Raw genomic sequence first — 19,549 nt, 5'->3', positions numbered from 1 at the left:
ATGGCATCATAGCTCTCACTGCAACCTCAGACTCAGGCTGTGGGCATCCTGCTGCCTTAGCCTCCAGAAGCTGCAGGGATTACAGGCACTCCCCAGGGCGCCTGGCTGGGTTTTTCCATTTTTTTTTAGGAGTCTGGGTCTTACTCAGGCAAGTCTCAAACTCCTGAGCTCAAGCAATTCTCCCTCCTCTGTCTCCCACAGTGCTGGGATTACAAGCGCGAGCCACCATGCCCAGCGGATCTTATGTTATGTTATGTTATCTTATGTTATGTTATGTATCTTATGTTATGTTCACTATTCTTTTTAATTTTTCTTCTTATTCACTCACTTTTACTGCTGTAGCACCTTTTTGTGTGTAGCACCTTTTATCTTCCAGTAGTTGCTCAAGATAGCAAAAACTCATTTATTCAAACATCATTAATTGGGGATTTTGCATAACACAGATGAGATTAGCACTCCTTAAAAGGAAACTATTGCAAACTGTCATTTTCATGGAATACATTTGGCCCCTTTAAGTGAACTTTGTGAGGACTTCGCACCTTTTTTATGTGCAAAGACACTGTGAATTTGGCTATTCGTTGACTCCATCTGCAGCAGCTCAAATGAGACAGATAATTAAGAATGAGAGGGCTGTACCTGTGGCTTAAAGGAGTAGGGTGCAGGCCCCATATGTCAGAAGTGGCAGGTTCAAAGCCAGCCCTGGCCAAAAACTGCAAAAAAAAAAAAAAAAAGAGCTTTCCAAGGACTCTGGATTCAGAGTTGCAAATTCAAATGGTCCTTTCCCCAGTGAGCTGGAAGCCCTGACTTCTGAGTTTTTTCTGTCTCTGAAATTAGATGCCACCTCCCTGGGAAGAGAGGTAGATGTGTATGCCCTGTGGTCTGAGGCTACATGACATTACTGTAATGACAGTGATGCTTTATAGCCTGCCTTATAACCTCACAGAGAATTTCACACCTTCAAACACCTTTAGGAATGTCAACCAAACTGAAAGGTCCCTTTGCTGGGCCTGGCGGGGAGATACTACTGGCTCAGGTGCGGGGATGGCTGACCCTTAGTTGTGTGGAAATGCTCTTGGGTGAACACGGTACAAATGCATGTAAAGAGCATCACTGAAGTCAAAATTGTCTTTTGAATTATATATTTTCTTAATCAACAGATTAAAAAATAATCATTGTATGGAAAGGGTCCAGATGAAAGCTCAGTTCTACACATGCAGAGTGGGGGTGGGGGGTGTTGCTGGGGCCAGGGAACTTGAGAGAGCTGAAACTTGGTCTGGAAGTCACAGTCAGCTTTCTCCTGCCTCTTCAGAAGTCAATGTCCTGCTTCCTGAGGTCATTTCAAACAGTGTCACAACATGCAGGAAGCATGTGAAATGCTGATGTTTGTCTATCCACCTCCCTCCAGGCTCAAGATCCCATCCATCGCCACTGGGATTGTGGGTGGCCTCCTCCTGGTGGTGGTGGTGGCCCTGGGCGTTGGCCTGTTCTTGCGAAGGCGCCACATAGTCCGGAAGCGCACGCTGCGCCGGCTGCTGCAGGAGAGAGAGGTGAGCAGCGAGCGCCCTGGGAGCCTGGCGACCTGCAGGGACAGGCAGTTGTGTGTCTTAGATATACATTCACTTTATTATGCACTATTTGTTGTGATGGAAAAAACAGAAATTCTCTGAATTTCCAATTATACCCAGATAGTTATATTTTCATACTACCCAGCAAAGTGGAATGTTTCTTAGCTGAGCCCTACAAAATCCTCCTGGAGCCCCACACACCCGACCCTTCATGGGCCTGAGGGTGGGCTTCCACACGTGTGGGGCAAGCCTTGGAGGAGGCCGCTGGAGTGAGATGACAATCATTACTCTGGAAATCTGTCTACACACATGGCTGGTATCATTCTGGATACTGGCTGTGCCCAGCCCTCTGTGGGGGCCCATTGTTCCTAGGAGGAGGGACCCAGCAACTCAAGCATAAGGGACCGCTACAGATACCAAATGCAGAGAAATTTCCCTTAACAGAGTTTTGCCAGAGCTGGCTGGCATGGACACAGAAAAGAGAAGTCACATTTTGTTGAAACCAGGCTGCTCTTTTTTTCTTTTTTCTTTTGAGACAGAGTCTCACTATGTTGCCCTCAGTAGAGTTCTGTGGCATCACAGCTCACAGCTATCTCAAACTCCTGGGCTTAAGCAATTCTCTTGCCTCAGCCTCCAGAGTAGCTGGAACTACAGGTGCCTGCCATAACGCCCAGCTATTTTTTGTTGCAGTTGTCATTTTTGTTTAGCAGGCCTGGGCCAGGCTCGAACCCGCCAGCCTTGGTGTATGTGGCTGGCGCCCTATTCAATGAGCTGTGGGCACTGAGCCACCAGGCCACTCTTTAAAGAGAAAGCTGTGTGGGCTTCCTGTCTCTGCTGCCTCTGAAGTTTGTCAGAGGAGGTGTGCACCCCCTGATGAGTGCACATGCCCAGGCTGTGTCCCCCGCTGTGCATGCCTGCAGTTACCCTGTGGCCCCTGTGCTGGGCACTAAGCCAGAGTCTCTGCTTCCTTGTCTCCCCAGCTCGTGGAGCCCCTCACACCCAGTGGGGAAGCCCCTAACCAGGCACTTCTGCGGATCTTAAAGGAAACCGAATTTAAGAAGATTAAGGTTCTGGGCTCTGGCGCATTTGGCACCGTGTACAAGGTGGGTCTCACATGCATTGTCATTGTCATCGTGTGCTCTTTGTTTCGCTGAGGGTTTGGGAAATTTGCACGTTTTTCCAAAGCTTTCATTTATAGCCAGAGTAACAAAAAAATGGCCCTGTGGAACATGCACACAGATGAGAGGCATTTTAAAGGGGATGTCACTGACTTTTTAGAGGGAGCATGACCCAGGACTGGGGGCAGGACAGCTGAAGGCAGGAGGACAGTGTCACAGTATCAGCATAAAGCCAGGTCTCAAAAGCCTCCTCTTAGCCTGTTTTTTCTCAGATCCTCTCTATATAATCTGGTCTCAGTTAGGCCAGGCCCAGTGTCTTAAAATTCTAGATGAAGTGGTGTACTCTGGCTGTAACTGGCATGAGCATGAACATTTTGAATCTGAATATTACCCTGACTTGTGGAGCCTTCTTGCTTAGGAGACACTGAGACTCCTGGGCACAGCGATCTCAGAGTGCAGAGCTGAGGTTCCCATCCTGCCTGGGTCTGACAGCTGCTGGTTCATGTCTTCCCTCTTTCTGTCATAGGGACTCTGGATCCCAGAAGGAGAAAAAGTTAAAATCCCCGTGGCTATCAAGGAATTGCGAGAAGCAACATCCCCAAAAGCCAACAAGGAAATTCTCGACGTGAGTCTGCTTTGTTCTGTAGTTGTCCACAGGCCTTGGACACCGCAGGTGCCTCCTGGGGGGCTGGCAGGGCTGTGCTGTCTTGCTCCTCCCCACCACTTGCTCCACGTTCACTTGGCATGCCTTTTCCCATGTGGCGCTGTTGGTGTGATGCCCTTCTCTTCCAGGGCAGACTCCTCTCCACTCTCTGTCCCCAGATGACAAAGATGCACAGATGCTGGGCAGGAGGAGAACTTGACACTAGCTTCTTCCCCACACAGGCCCAGCATGCTTATGATGAGCCTGAGCACACATGTTGTGCTGAGTGATTTGGGGTAAAAAACAGAGACATAAGGACACTTGCTGAGCTTTCTGGAGTAGGAATCAAGCCCACTATAGTTTCAGACTCCAAAGCTTACATTCACTTTGCTCTGCCAAGTTACCTCATCTTTGAAATGCCTTTGTTTAAAAGTGCCTCAAATAAAGATGCCCATTGTATGATGTTCATCACTGGGCATCACTGTTTTACAGAAAGTGCACCTCTGTATTTTCTGCCAAAATAATTCAAATATCATTCTTTAGGGTCTGCTGATTGCTCCTTTATGGAATAAGTCCCTCAAATTTCCACAAGATTACTGTTCACTGTTACTGTTCATTGAACTTTTGTTGGACCAACCCTGGCCCCAGGGGGGCAGCACCCTCTGGGGAAGAGGCTGGCTGGGGTCTGACAGAGTCCACCCTAGCTGAGGCCTGGGCTTTCTGGCAGTCTCAGGGAACCTTTTCTGTGAAAGGGGAGTTGGGGACCAGGCATTGGGCAAGGGCCACAGAATCAGGAGAAAGGGAAAATGGCTGCATTTATTGTCTCAAATCTGGAGGATTATTTGATCTTATAGCCTAGAAAGACAAAAGCCAAATTAAAAAAAAATAGAAAACAAAAACATGGGCCTTTAAAAAATGTGAATAAACAACATTTTTCAGTGGCAAAACTCCACAGTTCATTTTTCTCTGAGCAGCTTCCCTCCATTTATGAGAGGAAATCTCACATCAGTACACATCTAAATGAAGGATGATGTGTTAAAACAGTGCAATAGAAATCCTGACACTGATGATATGCTTATCGGCCGAAATTGTCTTCCATGTTAATGGCTTATTAGGACTGTCATGTCCTATTAACAGGTAGGTAAAGGGTTCATGAAGTCTTCCACTTATAACCTCGAATTTCCCTCTCATGTACTGTCGAAAAGAAAATCTTTGTACAGAATTCGCCTCTATAATTCATTTTTTGCTCATTTGAAACAATATAATAAATTACACAAAATAATGTTGAATTTCACCAATATTGGTGAAATTCATTCATGCAGAATGCAGATAGTTTGGGAAGTGTGCTAAGACAGCAGCACACTCTGGGAAAGAAGTAGTTTTTGCTAAAAAATCCTTCCTGCCCCCAGGATCTCTTAATTGGAGGCAGGAAGAGTGGCTTCCTGGGGGGGAGAGCGGGCAGGAGGTGGAGGAGGCCGAGGACAGAAAGCGCAGCCTAGTGTCTGCAAGGCAGGAGCCTCCTCTTGCTGCTTCTCCCCTCCTGACCCTTCCTCCCTCCCTTAATTTATTTCCTCCCTATGCTTCTTCTCCCTGGCTCTCTTTTGTCGTCTCTAACATGGGAGAAGACTGGGCTGCTACCTTTAGTGGGAGTGGAGAGCCTGGGACAAGGTTGGAGATGCTGCTGAGGGAGTAAACACCAGGGAAGCCCAGCCGATGTCAGCAGTGAGGGAGATGACACGTCAGGCCCCTGTCCCCTGACAGGGTGCCCATGGAGCCCAGCATGCTCTGAAATGTTCCAGCACTCCTGGAGAGCTCATCCACTGTCCCGCCCTTTACCCAGCTGGCCAAGTTTACCAACATAGGGTGCACTGCCCTTCCTTAGGAGTTTAAAATCTAGTGGCATCTTTTTCCCCAATTCATAACATGAACTATTTCACAGATGAGGATGACAAGTAAGAGGGGAAGGACCAAAAGTCATGCTACAATTAGGACAAAATATCCCCACACTTCAATGTCATCAAGGCTGCAGGGACACTGCTGCTGGGGGGCAGTGAGCTCTACACTGCCCAGGGCCTGTTTGGATCACTTGGGACACCAGGCAGCTGCTGTAGGTCACCATGCACCTACGGCTTGAAGATAAATGGCTGTGGGGCGGCGCCTATGGCTCAAGGAGTAGGGCACTGGCCCCATATACCAGGTGCAGCGGGTTCAAGCCCGGCCCCACCCCAAAAACTGCAAAAAAAAAAAAAAAAGATAAATGGCTGTGAACAAAGCTTACTTTTAACTTCTGCACACACAGAACAAAACATTGCTCCCCTGTGACTGGGGGTAGGCAGGAGGAATATCCCATGGATCTATCAGATTTCAGCAGAGGTGGTGGGGAAGGCTCCAGGCTCTGTGTGGCCTGACACCCACACCCCTGCTCCCACTCCTGCCCTCCCGTGCCAGGTCAGCCCCTCCTGGGGGAGAGGGGGCTGCTTACTTTGTTCCTGCATGCAGATTCTTCTTCCCTTACAAATGAATACAATATGTATCCAAATCTCAACCAGATCTTGGGAAAATAGGAGCAGCCAGAGGATTTCTTCCATGTTATCCTTGTACAGCTTCCCAGACGGGGGAAGAGATATGAACTGTGCTTTTCTGGCAGTCACGTGGCTTATTAGTTTTTCCACAGACCTTCCAGTTTAAATTTAGCATGTGCAATGAAGAAGAAATGCAGACCACATTGTGTGTGCCATGAGCCAGCGTCTGCTCTCTGCAGCTCTCAAGGAGCGTTCTCCAGAGCACACAGCCTGCCGGACCCTCAGCCCACTGGCAGGCACCAAAGACAGAGGCCAGTGCATGGCTTGGGAGGTCCTGGCGCTGACAAGTGAGGCTTCGGGTTGGCCGTGCCCCTGCTGGGCCTTGATTTTCTTTCATGGTGATATTGCCTTCAGACAAAATGAGCTTTCTGGTTCTGTCCAGTTCTGACATTTTATAAACCAGCACTTCTCTGAGATGAAGAATTTTTTCCATGTCTACTGAGTTTGCAGATACTAAGCAACTCTGCTTTTCAGTGTGATGATACTAGGTTTATGAGATAAAAGGGAAAAACTTGGCACTCTCTGTAAAAACAGAGAGCCTAAACACTCTGCATTTGAAACTATAGTTTTTATTTGTTTTTTAATGGAAGTGGTACAGACTGAGATTTCCTTTGAATCTTTGATTCTGCATGAGGTCAGTGAGGAGGGGGTATATGAAAGCAGTCACATGTCTGGATCTGTGCTTCAGCAGACCAGGCTAGGACAGCTGCCCTACAGGAGAAGCTGCAGCCCCCCAGATCCCCTGAAGAGGAGGAGCTCAGGGAAAGCAGGAGGGAGCAGAGCCAGAGCACCAGAGCCCTGCAAGGGAGGGCAGGCAGGGTCTGGGGCAAGACAGGTGGTGTGAGCATCCTTGTGTTTCAAGAAATATTTACAGTAGGCTTTCGCCTGCTGTTGCCACTGTTGGTGTTGCCACTGCCGCCAGCAGCTGCAGGTGCTCTCCCAAGATGGCAGCTCCTCTGGGTGAGTTCTTCAGCTTTGGGAGCCAAGTGTCATGCCAGACTTGCCAGGAGCAGTGGCTGCAGGGTGAGGTGGTAGCCTTCAACTACCAGTCAAAAATGCTGGCTTTAAAATGTCCCTCTTCCAGTGGAAAGGCCAATCATTCAGACATCCTGCTTATAAACTTACAGTATGTTTCAGAAGTGGAAATTATTAATGACCGAACAGAAACCCCTCCTCCCCTAGCTTCACTCAATGCCAGTAAGCTTGCCAGCAAAGCAGGGAGGGAGAAAGAGGAGAAGCTGAGCCAGGCCGGTGCAATTGGTGCCCAGGCCTATGCAATCGGTGCTGGTGTCTCCCTAGAGGGCCAGCACTCTTCCAGACCATTCATGAGACCATTAAAGACTGGTAAATAGCAAGAAAAAAACATTGTAGTCATGGAAGAAGTTGTTATTAGTCCCCCATAACAAGTGGAAAACTGTAAAGGCAAAGAGGGGAGTGCACTGAGCCATGCACACAAAATAGTTGAAAAACATTTTAGAGATGTGGAAAGCCAAAAGGTACTGCATCATTCACAAGCCCAGCAACCACAGAAGGAGGCTGCCCTGTCATCCTGAGTCCACGTACATGAAGGACACTTCAGCATCCAGCCAAGGAGGAGGTGGTGGAGGCTTCAGTGAGGCCAGGGTAGGGAAGGGATCCTTTATGTCCTGTTGGTTCTTGTTAACAAAGGGTCAACATTTCCAAATCTTAGACTTGAACAAATAAAACACCCAACAAAAAAGAACAAGAGAATAATTTAAAAGTTGAATCATTACTTGACAAATAGACTTCAGTCCACCATGTCTTTTTCACAGCCCTCTTCTGGAGCAGTCACCCTGTTAATTTTATTTTTGAAAATTTCTTTCCTATTCTGCCCTTTTACTTCTGACTTTTCCTTTCCTACTCTGTTCCGGCCATCCTGTTTTTATAAGTGGCTACACTGGCCTTCTGAGTGATTGAAAGAAACTTTTACATCTTTTCTTCTCAAATCAAAGTAACAAGCTGACTGTGTTTAAGTTGAGACCAGAGCAGCAGACAGAGGTCTCACTTTAATTTTTTCTTTTATTTTCCTTTTCCTTCCCCCCCCCAATAGATCAAATGGCTTGAATTAGTTTTATTAACCTTTAATATATATAAGAAAATATATATTAAAATATTCTCTAAATATTTTCCGCTTCTTGCAGGTCTCTTTTTACTAGATCATGGCCACTCTTCCCACCTCTTCCCTCTGAAAATAAAAATGTATTACCCTTCCCACCAACTATAGCCAGGCAACTAGGTTGACTTCACTCACAGCAAGAATCTCCTGCAGCACTTTGTAGAGCCAGTGTATGCAGGTGGGATTTATCTTTGAGGGTTCTTGATAGCTTTTAGTCTTTGTGTGTGCATCTGTCTCACATTTGGCCCAAAGCTCAGGATTCACTCTCTGCCTTTTGTCTTTCTTCCTGGTATTAGAAGGAATCTCCTTACCATTCTCTTCAAATGGGAGAGTCAGCTGTTCTTCCTCCTGTGCCTCTGCAGGAAGAGCTTTTTTTGCATGGCACATCTCAGCTCTTCCTCCTTGAGGGATGATTTTCTTTTATGGAAAACCTGGAGTCCATCTACCCAGACTTCTCTTTAAATCTGTATCCAGAGGGGCTAACCCAGGAAGAAGCTTGGGCAACCTATAGTTTCTCTTCTGCTCTTTTTTTTTTTTTAATTCGAGACAGAGCCTCAAGCTGTCATGGCATCACAGCTCACAGCAACCTCCAACTCCTGGGCTCAAGCAGTTCTCCTGCCTCCACCTCCCATGTAGCTGGGACCACAGGCGCCCGCCACAACACCCAGCTATTTTTTGGTTGCAGCCGTCATTGTTGTTTGCCGGGCCTGGGCTGGATTCGAATCCGCCAGCTCAGGTGTATGTGGCTGGCGCCGTAGCTGCTTGAGCTGCAGGCACTGAGCCTTCTCTTCTGCTCTTATCCCCCACTTCCACCTCCCTTTATTTTCACAAACTTATGACAGTTTTATTTGCTCAGCCATTGGGCAGAAAACCTAGGAAGAATTTCTGGACTTTAGTCCCCACTTTGTCTGGTTTGACTAACCTACTGAGAGCTAAAACTGGCCTCCATTGCCCCTGTGCCCTCGGGTGGTCTCATGAGGCAGAGTATGCCACTACCTGGTTATCAGGCACCAAGTGGGGTATGGGTGATGCTCATGTGACTGGCTAGAGCTTTGGGTGGGGTGGGGGTTAACTACTATTTTTTTGGCCATGTTCTCTTTCCCCTTCCTTTTTTTTTTAATTAAATAAATGGATCAAAGTTAAATAATTAAAGCCCTGCCTTAAAAATGAATTTTTTTTAAAGAATTGTTTAGCAAAAACAATAAAGCCCACATTTTTTTAACCATTAAAAAAAAAAAAGAAATATCTACAGTGGCCCCTCCATATCTATAGTCAACCAAGGACCAAAAATATCTGGAAAAAGCATTTGTATCTATCTATACTGAACATAAACAGACTTCTTTTTCTTTGTCATTATTCCCTAAACAATACAGTATAATACCTTCCATAACATTTGTAGGTATTAAGGGTCATCTCAAGATGACTTAGCGTGTATAGGACATTCTTAGACTATATGCATAGACTATATACGAACACAATGCCATTTTACATCAGGGACTTGGGTATCCATAGACTTCGGTGTTCAAGGAAGGTCCTGGGACGGTTCTCCACAGATACCCTGGAATAACTATTTGTTACCCCACCTGACTTGCTTTCTCCAGCCTGCCTCCCAGCCAGCTGTCCATGACAATACCTAGGCCTCCCAGAGCATCACTCTGACTCTGCAGCCTTCCACTGACCCAGGACCAGTTCACGTCTATGAAGAAAAACTTAACTTGCTTAAGTTCACACTTGAAATGCAGGCATAGGCCAGGCACGGGGGTTCTTGCCTATAATCCTGGCACTCTGGGAGGCAGAAGCAGGTGAATTGCTTGAGCTCAGGAGTTCGAGACCAGCTTGAACAAGAATGAGACTCCATCTCTATTAAAAATTTTAAAAAGTAGCCAGGTGTGATAGTGGGCACCTGTGGTCCCAGCTACTCGGGAAGCTAGGGCAGGAGGATCATTTGAGCACAGGAATTGGGGGTTGCTGTGAGCCATGGTGATGCCATGGTACTCTAGCCTGGGAGACAGAGAGAGACCCATCTCAGAAAAACAAACAAACCAAAAAAAGTAGGTATTGTTGAGATGTAAAAGGAACCTTCTGGACTCGTTCTCTTACAGTGCCTGTGGCCTTCTTCATATCTGAATAAAAAGTCACCACCATTGTATGTTTAAAGGAAAGAGAATTTATGAGTGGAAATTAAGGGCTCCCTAATTCTCAGCCAGGCAGAATAGAGGCCCCATTGTGTACATGATTGCAAATAAATTTAGTTTCCTCAGTCCAAGAATAGCAGAAGGATTAAAATACAGTTTATATTTACAGATCTGTGAAACAAAGGCTCCTGCTATGGCAGCCAGCCTACATCAGTGGGGGAGAGGGGCACTATTTGTATTTTCCCATAAGGGGGCTGGGGACGGGGTGGGAGTGGGGAGGGTGAGTGGTGACCACAGACAGACCCCTCCCTTCAACACAGTCCTGGCAGCCAGCATCTGCAGTCCCTGTGGGCTTGGTGCTCTGTGGGTCCAGAGACAGAGCTCCTATGGCTGCCCTTACACATGTGCTGTGGGCAGCTTCCCAACCCGGGCAGCTTCCCCACCCAGACAGCATCACCATGGCGTGGTTTGGGCAAGTCTGTTATGTGAAGAAAGGAAGTTTTCCTCCAGGGCACCACGATGCCCTAAGCAGGCAAGTCGTCTTCTGGGCCCCCAACACGGCTTTCTGCAGCCCCATTCAAGTTCAGACTGCAGCATCTTGAACCTGAAGGCTTCCTAACACAGACACCACCAGTTTCCAAACTTAGAGGCCCCCTCTCATCCACATTCTCCCCGGATGAGCCCTGCCGTGGGTCCCTGTCTCGTGGAGTCCCTGGTGGACCCAGGAGGGGCCATCTCCCACACGTGTCTTGGTACTTCACAGCCCTGCATAAATGTTCCTGCTGCCAGGGCTTTTGTGAGCCAGCTTTTCCCGCATAAGCCCGTATTTCCAAACTAAATTCTGTCTCTGCTGTCCTGCTGGGAGTGGGCCCCTGGAGGGCCTCGCTGATGCTCTCTCCCTCTTACGCAGGAGGCCTATGTGATGGCCAGTGTGGACAACCCCCACGTGTGCCGCCTGCTAGGCATCTGCCTGACGTCCACCGTGCAGCTCATCACGCAGCTGATGCCCTTTGGCTGCCTCCTCGACTACGTCCGGGAGCACAAGGACAATATCGGCTCCCAGCACCTGCTCAACTGGTGTGTGCAGATCTCAAAGGTAAACAGGGCACAGGGCAGGGCAGTTCAGGACAGGAAGGGCTTCAGCCTAGGCCACATCCTTGTCCCCACCTTACGATGCAGTCCTTGTTGAGATCTCTCAAAGAGAAACAACAAGGAGAAGTAAAGAGATGAGCTGGCCAGGCAGCCTCCCTCCTGGGATCACTGAGTGTCTGCAAGGAGTGTGTGTGTGTGTGTGTGTGTGTGTGTGTGTGCGCGCGCGCGCACACGTGCGCTGTTCCTTGCTTGGAATAAAATTGACCATCCTGTGCGCCAATCAGTGCTTGTCCCACTTGCACGTCAGCTGCGTTTGAATAGTTTTCTCTTTATCGAGTGTCAGGATGGTTTCATGCCCTTGTTCTTATTTTGCTGGAGTCCTTTTTGGTGACTACTGTGGTGACGTGTAGTAGAGGAAGAGAGTGGCTTTTTCCCAACCAGGACTTGAGAACAAGGCAGTCAAACCAGGCTGAGGCCAGAATAATGAGGGTGACAGTGGCCTCGTGAAGTTGCCCACGGGGCAGGGCAGGTGCCCAGGCAGGAGGGCTGGTGAGCAGGGGAGAGGAGGCTGAGACAAGGAAGGGTGCTGCAGCTGCTGGGTTGTGGCTCCTTAGATGTCCCTGTACACAGGCTGGCTCCAGGGCCAGGGAGAAGCTGAGAAAGGAGACAGTGACCAGGTGGCCCCACCTGTGTACTGAGGCCCGGGACAGAGTGAGGAGGACCCCAAAGGGCGGCTCTTTTCATCTTAAACCTCTCCCATCTCCATCCCATCTCTGGGTCAGTTTTTGCACCCAACTTGCTGAGTCTTACTTTTTTTCTGACAACAGGTATACGTTTCATTCAGCTGAACATAAAGAATTTGCAGGTAGTCCCTGTCTCTGAGCAAATGCCATGGCCCCTTACACCCCATAGACAGTGGGGCAGAGTGTCAAGGGATGTGTCGGGGACCACGGAGGCAGCAAGTGGGCCACCATGCCTGGGGAATCTCTCAGTCTGGGTCAGTGGTGGCCGTCAGACCTGCCCCATTACTTGTAGAATGCCCTGAACTTGCCCCCCAACTCCGGGCAGATGTAGGTGACAAAAGATACATGCAGATCTGGACATCAGGCTACCCAGACTTGTGCTGAGAATGGGGCTCAGGATCCCTCCTCCCTCACCCTGGGGCAAGCTCTCAGGATACCCCCAAGATGATGGGCCAATGGCACAGCTTGCACAACCCTGGTCACCCTCACACTGCCTGGCACCGATTCTCAGCCGCCATCGCAGACTCCTTGCAGCCAGGAAGTGGGGATGCTCCTCCTTCCCTGACCACCACAGACCACCAACTGTCTTCCCTATTCGCATGCTCAAAATCCCAATCACCATTGCCAGAGACAGGCCTGGGAGGGGCTGTGTGCCTCCTGTGCTGTGTTTAATTTGTGACACGTTTGCTATTTCTGTGTGTGACTGTACCAGTTCCCTGGAGCTACCACAGCAAATTAGCAACAATGTGGCAGCTGAACACAACAGAGATTTATCTTCTCAACAATTTGGAGACCAGGCGTCCAAAATCAAGGTGTCTGAGAAGCTTCTGAGGAAAAGCCTTCAGCAGCTTCTGGCTCCGGTAGCCCCAGTAGCTGGCCTGTGGCTGCCTCTTGCTGGTCTCTGCTCTGTCCTCATGTGGCCTCCTTCCCTGAGTCTTAGCAGCCACATACTCTTCTCCTTTCTCTTACAAAGATACCAATTACTGAAATTGAAAGTCACTAAGAGAGTCAATTTTAAATGTTTTCGTCACCAAAAAACAGTATGTGAGACGAAGGACATGTTACTTTGATTTACTCGTTCTACGGTGGGTGCACAGCACCATGCTTCCTTCACAAATACGTGCTCGAGAGAATGTGAAGATCCTGATCCACGCGTGGAGGGCCACCTTACATCCAGGATGATTTTACCTCAAGACTTTTAACTAACTAGATTTGCAAAGCCCTGTTTCTGAATGGGGAGGCGAGTGCATCTTTGGAGGCACTGCTCAGCCACTGGGGCAGGAGGTTAGCCCAGGGTGTGTTTTAGCTTATGAAGGTCTGCTCATGTCCTGACTCCTGAGCCCAGAACTCACTCAGCTTTCCTCCTGGTTATCTAAGGCAGGAGGTCCAGCTTTGCCCTCCATCCCCACCCCAGGCAGTCACTTTGCCTTGTCTAGTCATTAGCATGCATTGTTCCTAGGAAGATCTGGTCTGTTTATGGCACTGGTGTTTGTACTCACCCTCCCTGCCTGACCCTGCAGGGTGGCCCTGCCAGACTCCCTTTGCCCTGCTCATCTGCACAGCACAGAGACTCAGAAGCTTTCATTTATCTCCTGGTAACTCCCAGCTCCTTCCTGTGGTAGAGGGTGGCCCAGCCATCCCTGTGAACTGCTTGTGTTATTGTGTTTTCCCAAGGGGCACGTGGCCTTTGTGGATTTTGCCCAACACAGCAGGGCCAGTTCGCCAGCAGACTGCAGACTCACACCTTGTCCTGCAGTCACCTGCCATGTATATGTCTGGCCCCAGGGCTGCTGTGCAGTCTCTTTCTGGTGGTGACCAGGAGTCCCCTCAGCCTCCACAGGGGCCCACGCAGGTTCCAGTAATGAGTCTGGAGCTTATTAAATGTTCCTCTCCTCCTTTTTTTCTGCTTTGTTGAACTAGGTTGGAGAGTGACTGGAACCTAACTGGCCTGTTGTCTTTTTTTTTTTTTTTTTTTTTTTTGCAGCTTTTGGCCGGGGCTGGGTTTGAATCTGTCACCTCTGGTATATGGGGCCAGCACCCTACTCCTCAAGCCACAGGCGCTGCCCGGGCACATTGTCTTTATCTAGATTGGCATCAACTCCCACTGCTCAGAGCAGCCCCTTCTGCCCCGACAGGTCCATGGACCCTCAATTTTGCTGTTAAGAAATTTCCTCTCTCTCCTTTGATCCCACCTTCAGGTCTGCCCCCGTATTGGTGTCTCCGTTTGACCCCTAACATCAGCCTTCTACAAAGCATAGTGAAAAAATGAAAATCTTAATGTAACAGTGTCTGCTATGGAGAAGAGCTCAGCCTAGTGCCAGGGTCACCTGAGCACGAGAGCTCCTGAGCTGGAGTTTCCAGGGCCTGAAGTTTTCCAAGATAGTGTTCTGTACAATATTTACTCATAGTTTCAGACTGTGATTTACACTGTTTTATTTTGAAGTTCTTTCACATCACGGGCATTTAAGTCTTTGTCTTGGCTTGATTTGCTCTGTAATTTGTAAGAGAAACCTCATTCCACTGTATCTGTCCCTAGAGGAAAACAAAAATATGGCTTCCCAAGTTATAAAGGTAAAAATTTGCTCTCATTATTTATAATTTTTCTGGGTCTTAAACAATTTTCTTTATAACATTTGAAGTGAAACTACCCAGAAACACTTAGTGGCTAACCAGAAGCTAAACTCCTAGCATTTTCAAAGAAGGATTTATTGATCTTTAAATGTCCAGTGTTGATTCACAAGGACCCGGACTATCTTGCAAAGTTGTCTAAACACTGATGGGAGAGCTGGCCATGATTGTGCAAGCTCACTGTCCTAAACTTATATCAACTTATATCAAATAAAATTATATCAACTGGGCCAAAGAAAGAGGAAAAATAAAAGAAACAGAGGTAGCCTGGGAAGGGTCTAGGTAGGATTGATGACCCTAAGAGAGTCACTCTGCCTCACCCTCTGTGGTGAACAGGGACCCTGCTCTCTGTCCAGAAAGCTTGGTCTCAGGGGTTGTGGAGACACAGCTGTTCACCAGCCAGAAAGGGTCCCAGTCTCCTAAAGGTTGGTGCGCCCACCCATGGGCAGCTGTTGCTTGTGGGAAATGTGTCCGTTGCTTAAGAAAGTCTATTTACCCTTCCTGGGTGCATACACCAGTGGGGAGATCCCGAGCTATACCCACAGTGGAGTAAAGTCCCATAGTGCTCCAGTCCAAATTCCCATGAGCACCATGGTTTGGACGTGCCCCCCTTCTCCTTGAGAGCCCTCTGCTCAAATTCTGCCTCTTCTGACATTCTCCCAAAATGTTTGCACAAGAGAGCATCCTTGGCACTGGGTCTTCAGATGGATGTTGACTTAGTTCTGCAGTGCAGTAGACACCAGTGGTGTGAGACCTTCGAGCCCCACTGGGTGAGCCAGGCTGACAGCTGGTGGGTTCTCAGGAGGAAACTAACCATAGCATCAGGAGCACCACAGCTAGTTTAGTCTACGAGATGAAACTTACTAAGGGTAAACATCAAGAAATTCAAAGGATCACTTTGTCAAGAACTTGGGGTACTTAGTTTGGTCCAAATTCAAGGAGTGCATGGAAGAGAAACCCCCTACCCCGGGGGAGTGGAAGCTGGGCTGCCTGGCTGGGAGGGTAGCGTAGGAAGGGATTCCACTGTGCTGGAGCAAGGCTGCATTGGGAAGCCCACATTTGTGATTGAGGACATGCTCGTGTCAGGATGTGGCACAGGGTGTGGGAGAATGAAAATCACACTGGATGAAGAACTGAAGAAGCAGCCACTGTCCCTTTGTCCAGCTAAGTGGTCATGGAGATGAGAGCTGCTTCTTCCCTGCAGCTTCCAATGTGCAACCTCCAGCCCACCTCCCTGCCCGGTCTGTTCCCTCAACCCAGTCCCTCCATCTGATCCAGGTTAGGGTGCCTGCAGGCTCGGTAAAGTGTGGCCTTATGAGAACTAGGGCAAAAAGACAATAGGTAGGCCCCGGACTACTGATTCAGCTACCAGATATCTCAGTATTTGAATTTTTATTTATTCTGGCAAAATTGACAAAGGATTGCAGTTAAACTTACATAGTCAGCCTAAATAAAAGCCAAAAGTTGTGGTACTATTAAAGCATGTTCATCAACCTGTAGACATTTTAGTCAGTTATTTCTTGAGGTATATCTGCTGCCAATGGTAAGCATCAGGCAAAATACATACGAAGATAAGACCAAATTTCTTATCTCCCAAAATTTGCTGGTGGTACAGAGCTGCCAGTGCAGTGGGAAGTGAAGCGGGTTAGAGCAGGTGGGCTTGGGGCCAGGAGGGCCAGCTGTCCTGGAGGCCACGTGCCAGTTGCAGGGAGGACTGGACTCAGCCCATCAGCCAAGCACCAGGCCCTGGGAAGGTGGTGATACACATGCCAGATGGGCCCCTGCCCTCAAGGGCCCTGGGAGGATGGTGGTGTACACACCAGGGGCCCCCTTGCCCTCAAGAGCTCAGGTCCTGCCCTGCGCTTGGGGCCCTCTGTGGGTGAGAGTTGGCCGCCCAGCAGCAAGTGAAGGCTCTTGGAGGGCCAGGGGAAATCAGGCCACTAGGGGGGAGCTGCTAAGGAGAGACTCGGGGAGAGGTGGAGCCTTGATGTGAGGTGGAGCCTTCTGCCAGTCCAGGAAGGTGGAGCCTTGTCACAAAAAAAAGGGTTCTGCAGGATGTGTTCATCACTAGATGTTTGTGGGAGTTTTGTAGTAGTCTAAGCAAGACAAACAGAGGCCAGATACAAGGCTGGAAAAGGCATGGGGAATAGAGAATGGGTTTGACACTCAGGTAGAAATGGTGATGACAATTGTTGGTACCATTTAGGACTATCCCTGGGCATTAGTCAAGGGCTCCATGGGAGTGAACTCACTCCAACTTCTAATTAGCCCCTTTTACACATGGGGAAACTGAGGCATGGGGTGATTGCTGAGGTCTCAAGCTAGTAAATAGCAAAATGAGAATGTGAACCCAGGTGCCTAGCTCCCCAGCCCACCTCTCAGCCTGAAGCTCAGAGCATAGCTCCTTGACAGTCACCAGGGCCTCCCCTCCCCACAGGGTGCGATACCTGGGAGTAGGAAGCACTGACCCTTTCCTGCCTCTTCCCAGGGTAAGGGCTCCATGGAGGGTCAGCTGCACCACTGACTTCACTCCTCCCAAACCAGTGCTGCCCTGCAGGTCTGCTCCTTGGTGCCTCTGCACTGAGTCCGCAGTCACCAGCTTGTCCACATGGTGTCCTTGAAACAGAACAGAAAGGGATCCCATCTCTCTCTCTCTCACTCTGCACTCCTCCCAAGGCTGGTGGGATGTTTGGTCCTGGGAACACGGGGCCTTTAAAGCTCAAGCCCAGCCACTCCTAGCCCCTTCTTGTTCTATAAAAAATTGCAGAGAAAGCATGGATGCCCATGTGAAGCATGGCCCTAGGCCCCTCTTTAGTAAATTGGAGCTGCAGGCTGATGCAGTGCTGTGTTTCTAAGTTCATTCTAGCTTTCCTGAAGTAACAAGAATAAATACACTAACTGCTAGTGAGGGTCTTGGAGCAGAATCAGGAAATGAGTTTCCTGAGACACCCCATGTAAGTGCCTGCTGATGTGACTGCAGCATCTGTTTAGACTCTGGGAGCTCACAGGCTGCAGGATAAGCTCACCAGCCCTTATCTCTCGTGGCGGGTTAAAGTGTAACCCTGCTGGGCACCACCATGGCCTTTTAACTGCCTTGATGGCGTGGGACAGGGACCCAGGACTGGAATTTTATCTAAGCTCAAATGGGTCTAATCTCCTTGTGCCCAAATTATCTCTGTCTGGAGACCCTCTGGCCGATGAGCTATAAACTGCACCTTCTCCCCTTCCAGGCCACTCCCAGACTGGTGCTGAGTGGGGCCTCGCATGTGGAAGGCACGCTGGCCAGCAGGCTGGGACGCTGGGGTGGGGCTCAGTCGGGTTATTAGATTTATGTAGGCTTTGCAGGAGTACAGGCCAAGGGCTGGATTTTGTTGTGCTGTGTACGGGTGTCTATGTGCATGCCTGTGCATGTTTATGTCTGTATGTGTTGTGTATGTATGTCTGTATATGTCTGTATGTTTGCGTATGTGTGCATCTGTGTGCGTCTATGTGTTCTTTGCCACTCAGAACCCAAGACTTTGGCTTAGTCTTATGCAGCAGGTACAGGAGCTGTGGTACCGACGGTGGTCTGGGGGCTCCAAGGACTTGGTCTGGGAAGCAATGAGCTGGACCTCTGGACCCTCTGGATGGTCTAACAAGGCCATCATGTGGGTTCCAGGACAAAAAGAGGCTTGCCCATGGACGTGTCTGAAATGGCTGGCACAGCATCGGTGCTCCAGACCATCAGCCACTGTTGTATTCACTCGCTCACTCATTCATTTTCACCTGTTGTGAAAATGTGTCCTGGGTACCAGCCTGTCTGCTAAGCATTTAGAGAGGCAGAGTGAAAGGTAGGCATGTAATTAAGCTGAGATGCCCTCTGAAGTTCTCTATATGGGTTTAGTGAACTTATAAAAAACACAAACTTTAGATAAAGACCTGGGTCCCCTGTATGGGACTCACTGGCCACAAAGGGAGCCTCCCTCAGACATTCACTGAATGAATGAGGAGTCACAGGTAGAAGAAAGGAGAGAGCAGGGGGAAGGGCCCTAAAAGCAGGGACAGAGAGGGAGGAGAAGAGGGCCCATGGGCCAGCACAGCCCAACATGCAGTCTTCTGAGTGGTAAGACCTTGTCATATTTCACATGTAGAGGCCCTGCTCTTTATAAGAGACAGCGGACAAAACACAGAACACAGCAACTATCACAGGATCAGAGACGGAGGCTGAGGCCAGGAGCCAGGCTTCAGAGGGGGGCCCAGTGTGAGTCAGTCCATGTTTGGAAGACTTGGCAAAGCTATTCCTCTTCTTACTCCCTCTCCGCCCACATCATTCCTGATGGGGAACTGCTGTTCCCGGGAAGAAACTCTCTTCTGGAACAGACTGGCTGCTTTAGCCTCATTTCCTGGCACTGCAGCAGTCTCAGGAAGGGAAGCATCTAAGTTGGACAGCTTCACAGTGCTCAGGAATGTTCTCAATGACAGGGTTGGGGATTGTCTGGGATGCTCAGGAGTGTTCTCAGTGGCAGCACTGAGGATGCTGAGGAGTGTTGTCAGGGTTGGGAATGGTTGTGGTGCTCAGGAGCGTTCTGAGTGACGGGGTTGAGGATGGTCTGTGATGCTCAGGAGCGTTCTGAGTGACGGGGTTGAGGATGGTCTGTGATGCTCAGGAGTGTTCTCAGTGGTAGGGTTTGGGATGGTCCGTGATGCCCAGGAGTGTTCTCAGTGACAGCATTGAGGATGGTCAGTGATACTCAGGAGTGTTCTCAGTGACAGCATTGAGGATGGTCTGTGATGCTGAGGAGTGTTCTCAGTGGCAGGGTTGGGAATGGTCGTGGTGCTCAGGAGCGTTCTGAGTGACAGGGTTGGGGATGGTACCTGATGCTCAGGAGTGTTCTCAGTGACAGCATTGAGGATGGTCTGTGATGCT

General features: G+C 49.1%; 1 protein-coding gene and 1 pseudogene across 4 annotated transcripts in view; both read left to right on the top strand.

Moving 5' to 3' along the window:
- The window catches only part of EGFR (epidermal growth factor receptor), a 216,081-nt gene that overhangs the window by 185,655 nt on the left and 10,877 nt on the right, over positions 1-19,549 (top strand). For 3 of the 4 annotated variants that reach the window (XM_012805915.2, XM_023513922.1, XM_023513921.1), the window contains 4 exons: positions 1,406-1,547; positions 2,546-2,668; positions 3,210-3,308; positions 11,091-11,276. In XM_012805915.2, the coding sequence (XP_012661369.1) occupies positions 1,406-1,547; positions 2,546-2,668; positions 3,210-3,308; positions 11,091-11,276 (550 nt within the window). Of the gene's footprint in view, positions 1-1,405; positions 1,548-2,545; positions 2,669-3,209; positions 3,309-3,475; positions 4,603-11,090; positions 11,277-19,549 lie in introns of those variants that run through there. The other variant, XM_023513924.1, reaches the window with a different exon arrangement.
- LOC111725644 lies at positions 5,551-7,757 on the top strand (annotated as a pseudogene).

The sequence above is a fragment of the Otolemur garnettii genome, unplaced genomic scaffold, assembly GCF_000181295.1.
Source record: "Otolemur garnettii isolate 467f Iridium unplaced genomic scaffold, OtoGar3 scaffold00045, whole genome shotgun sequence".
Classification (NCBI taxonomy): Eukaryota; Metazoa; Chordata; class Mammalia; order Primates; family Galagidae; genus Otolemur; species Otolemur garnettii.
Note: the sequence above shows the minus strand (reverse complement) of the source record. Positions and strands in the feature narration are given on the sequence as shown.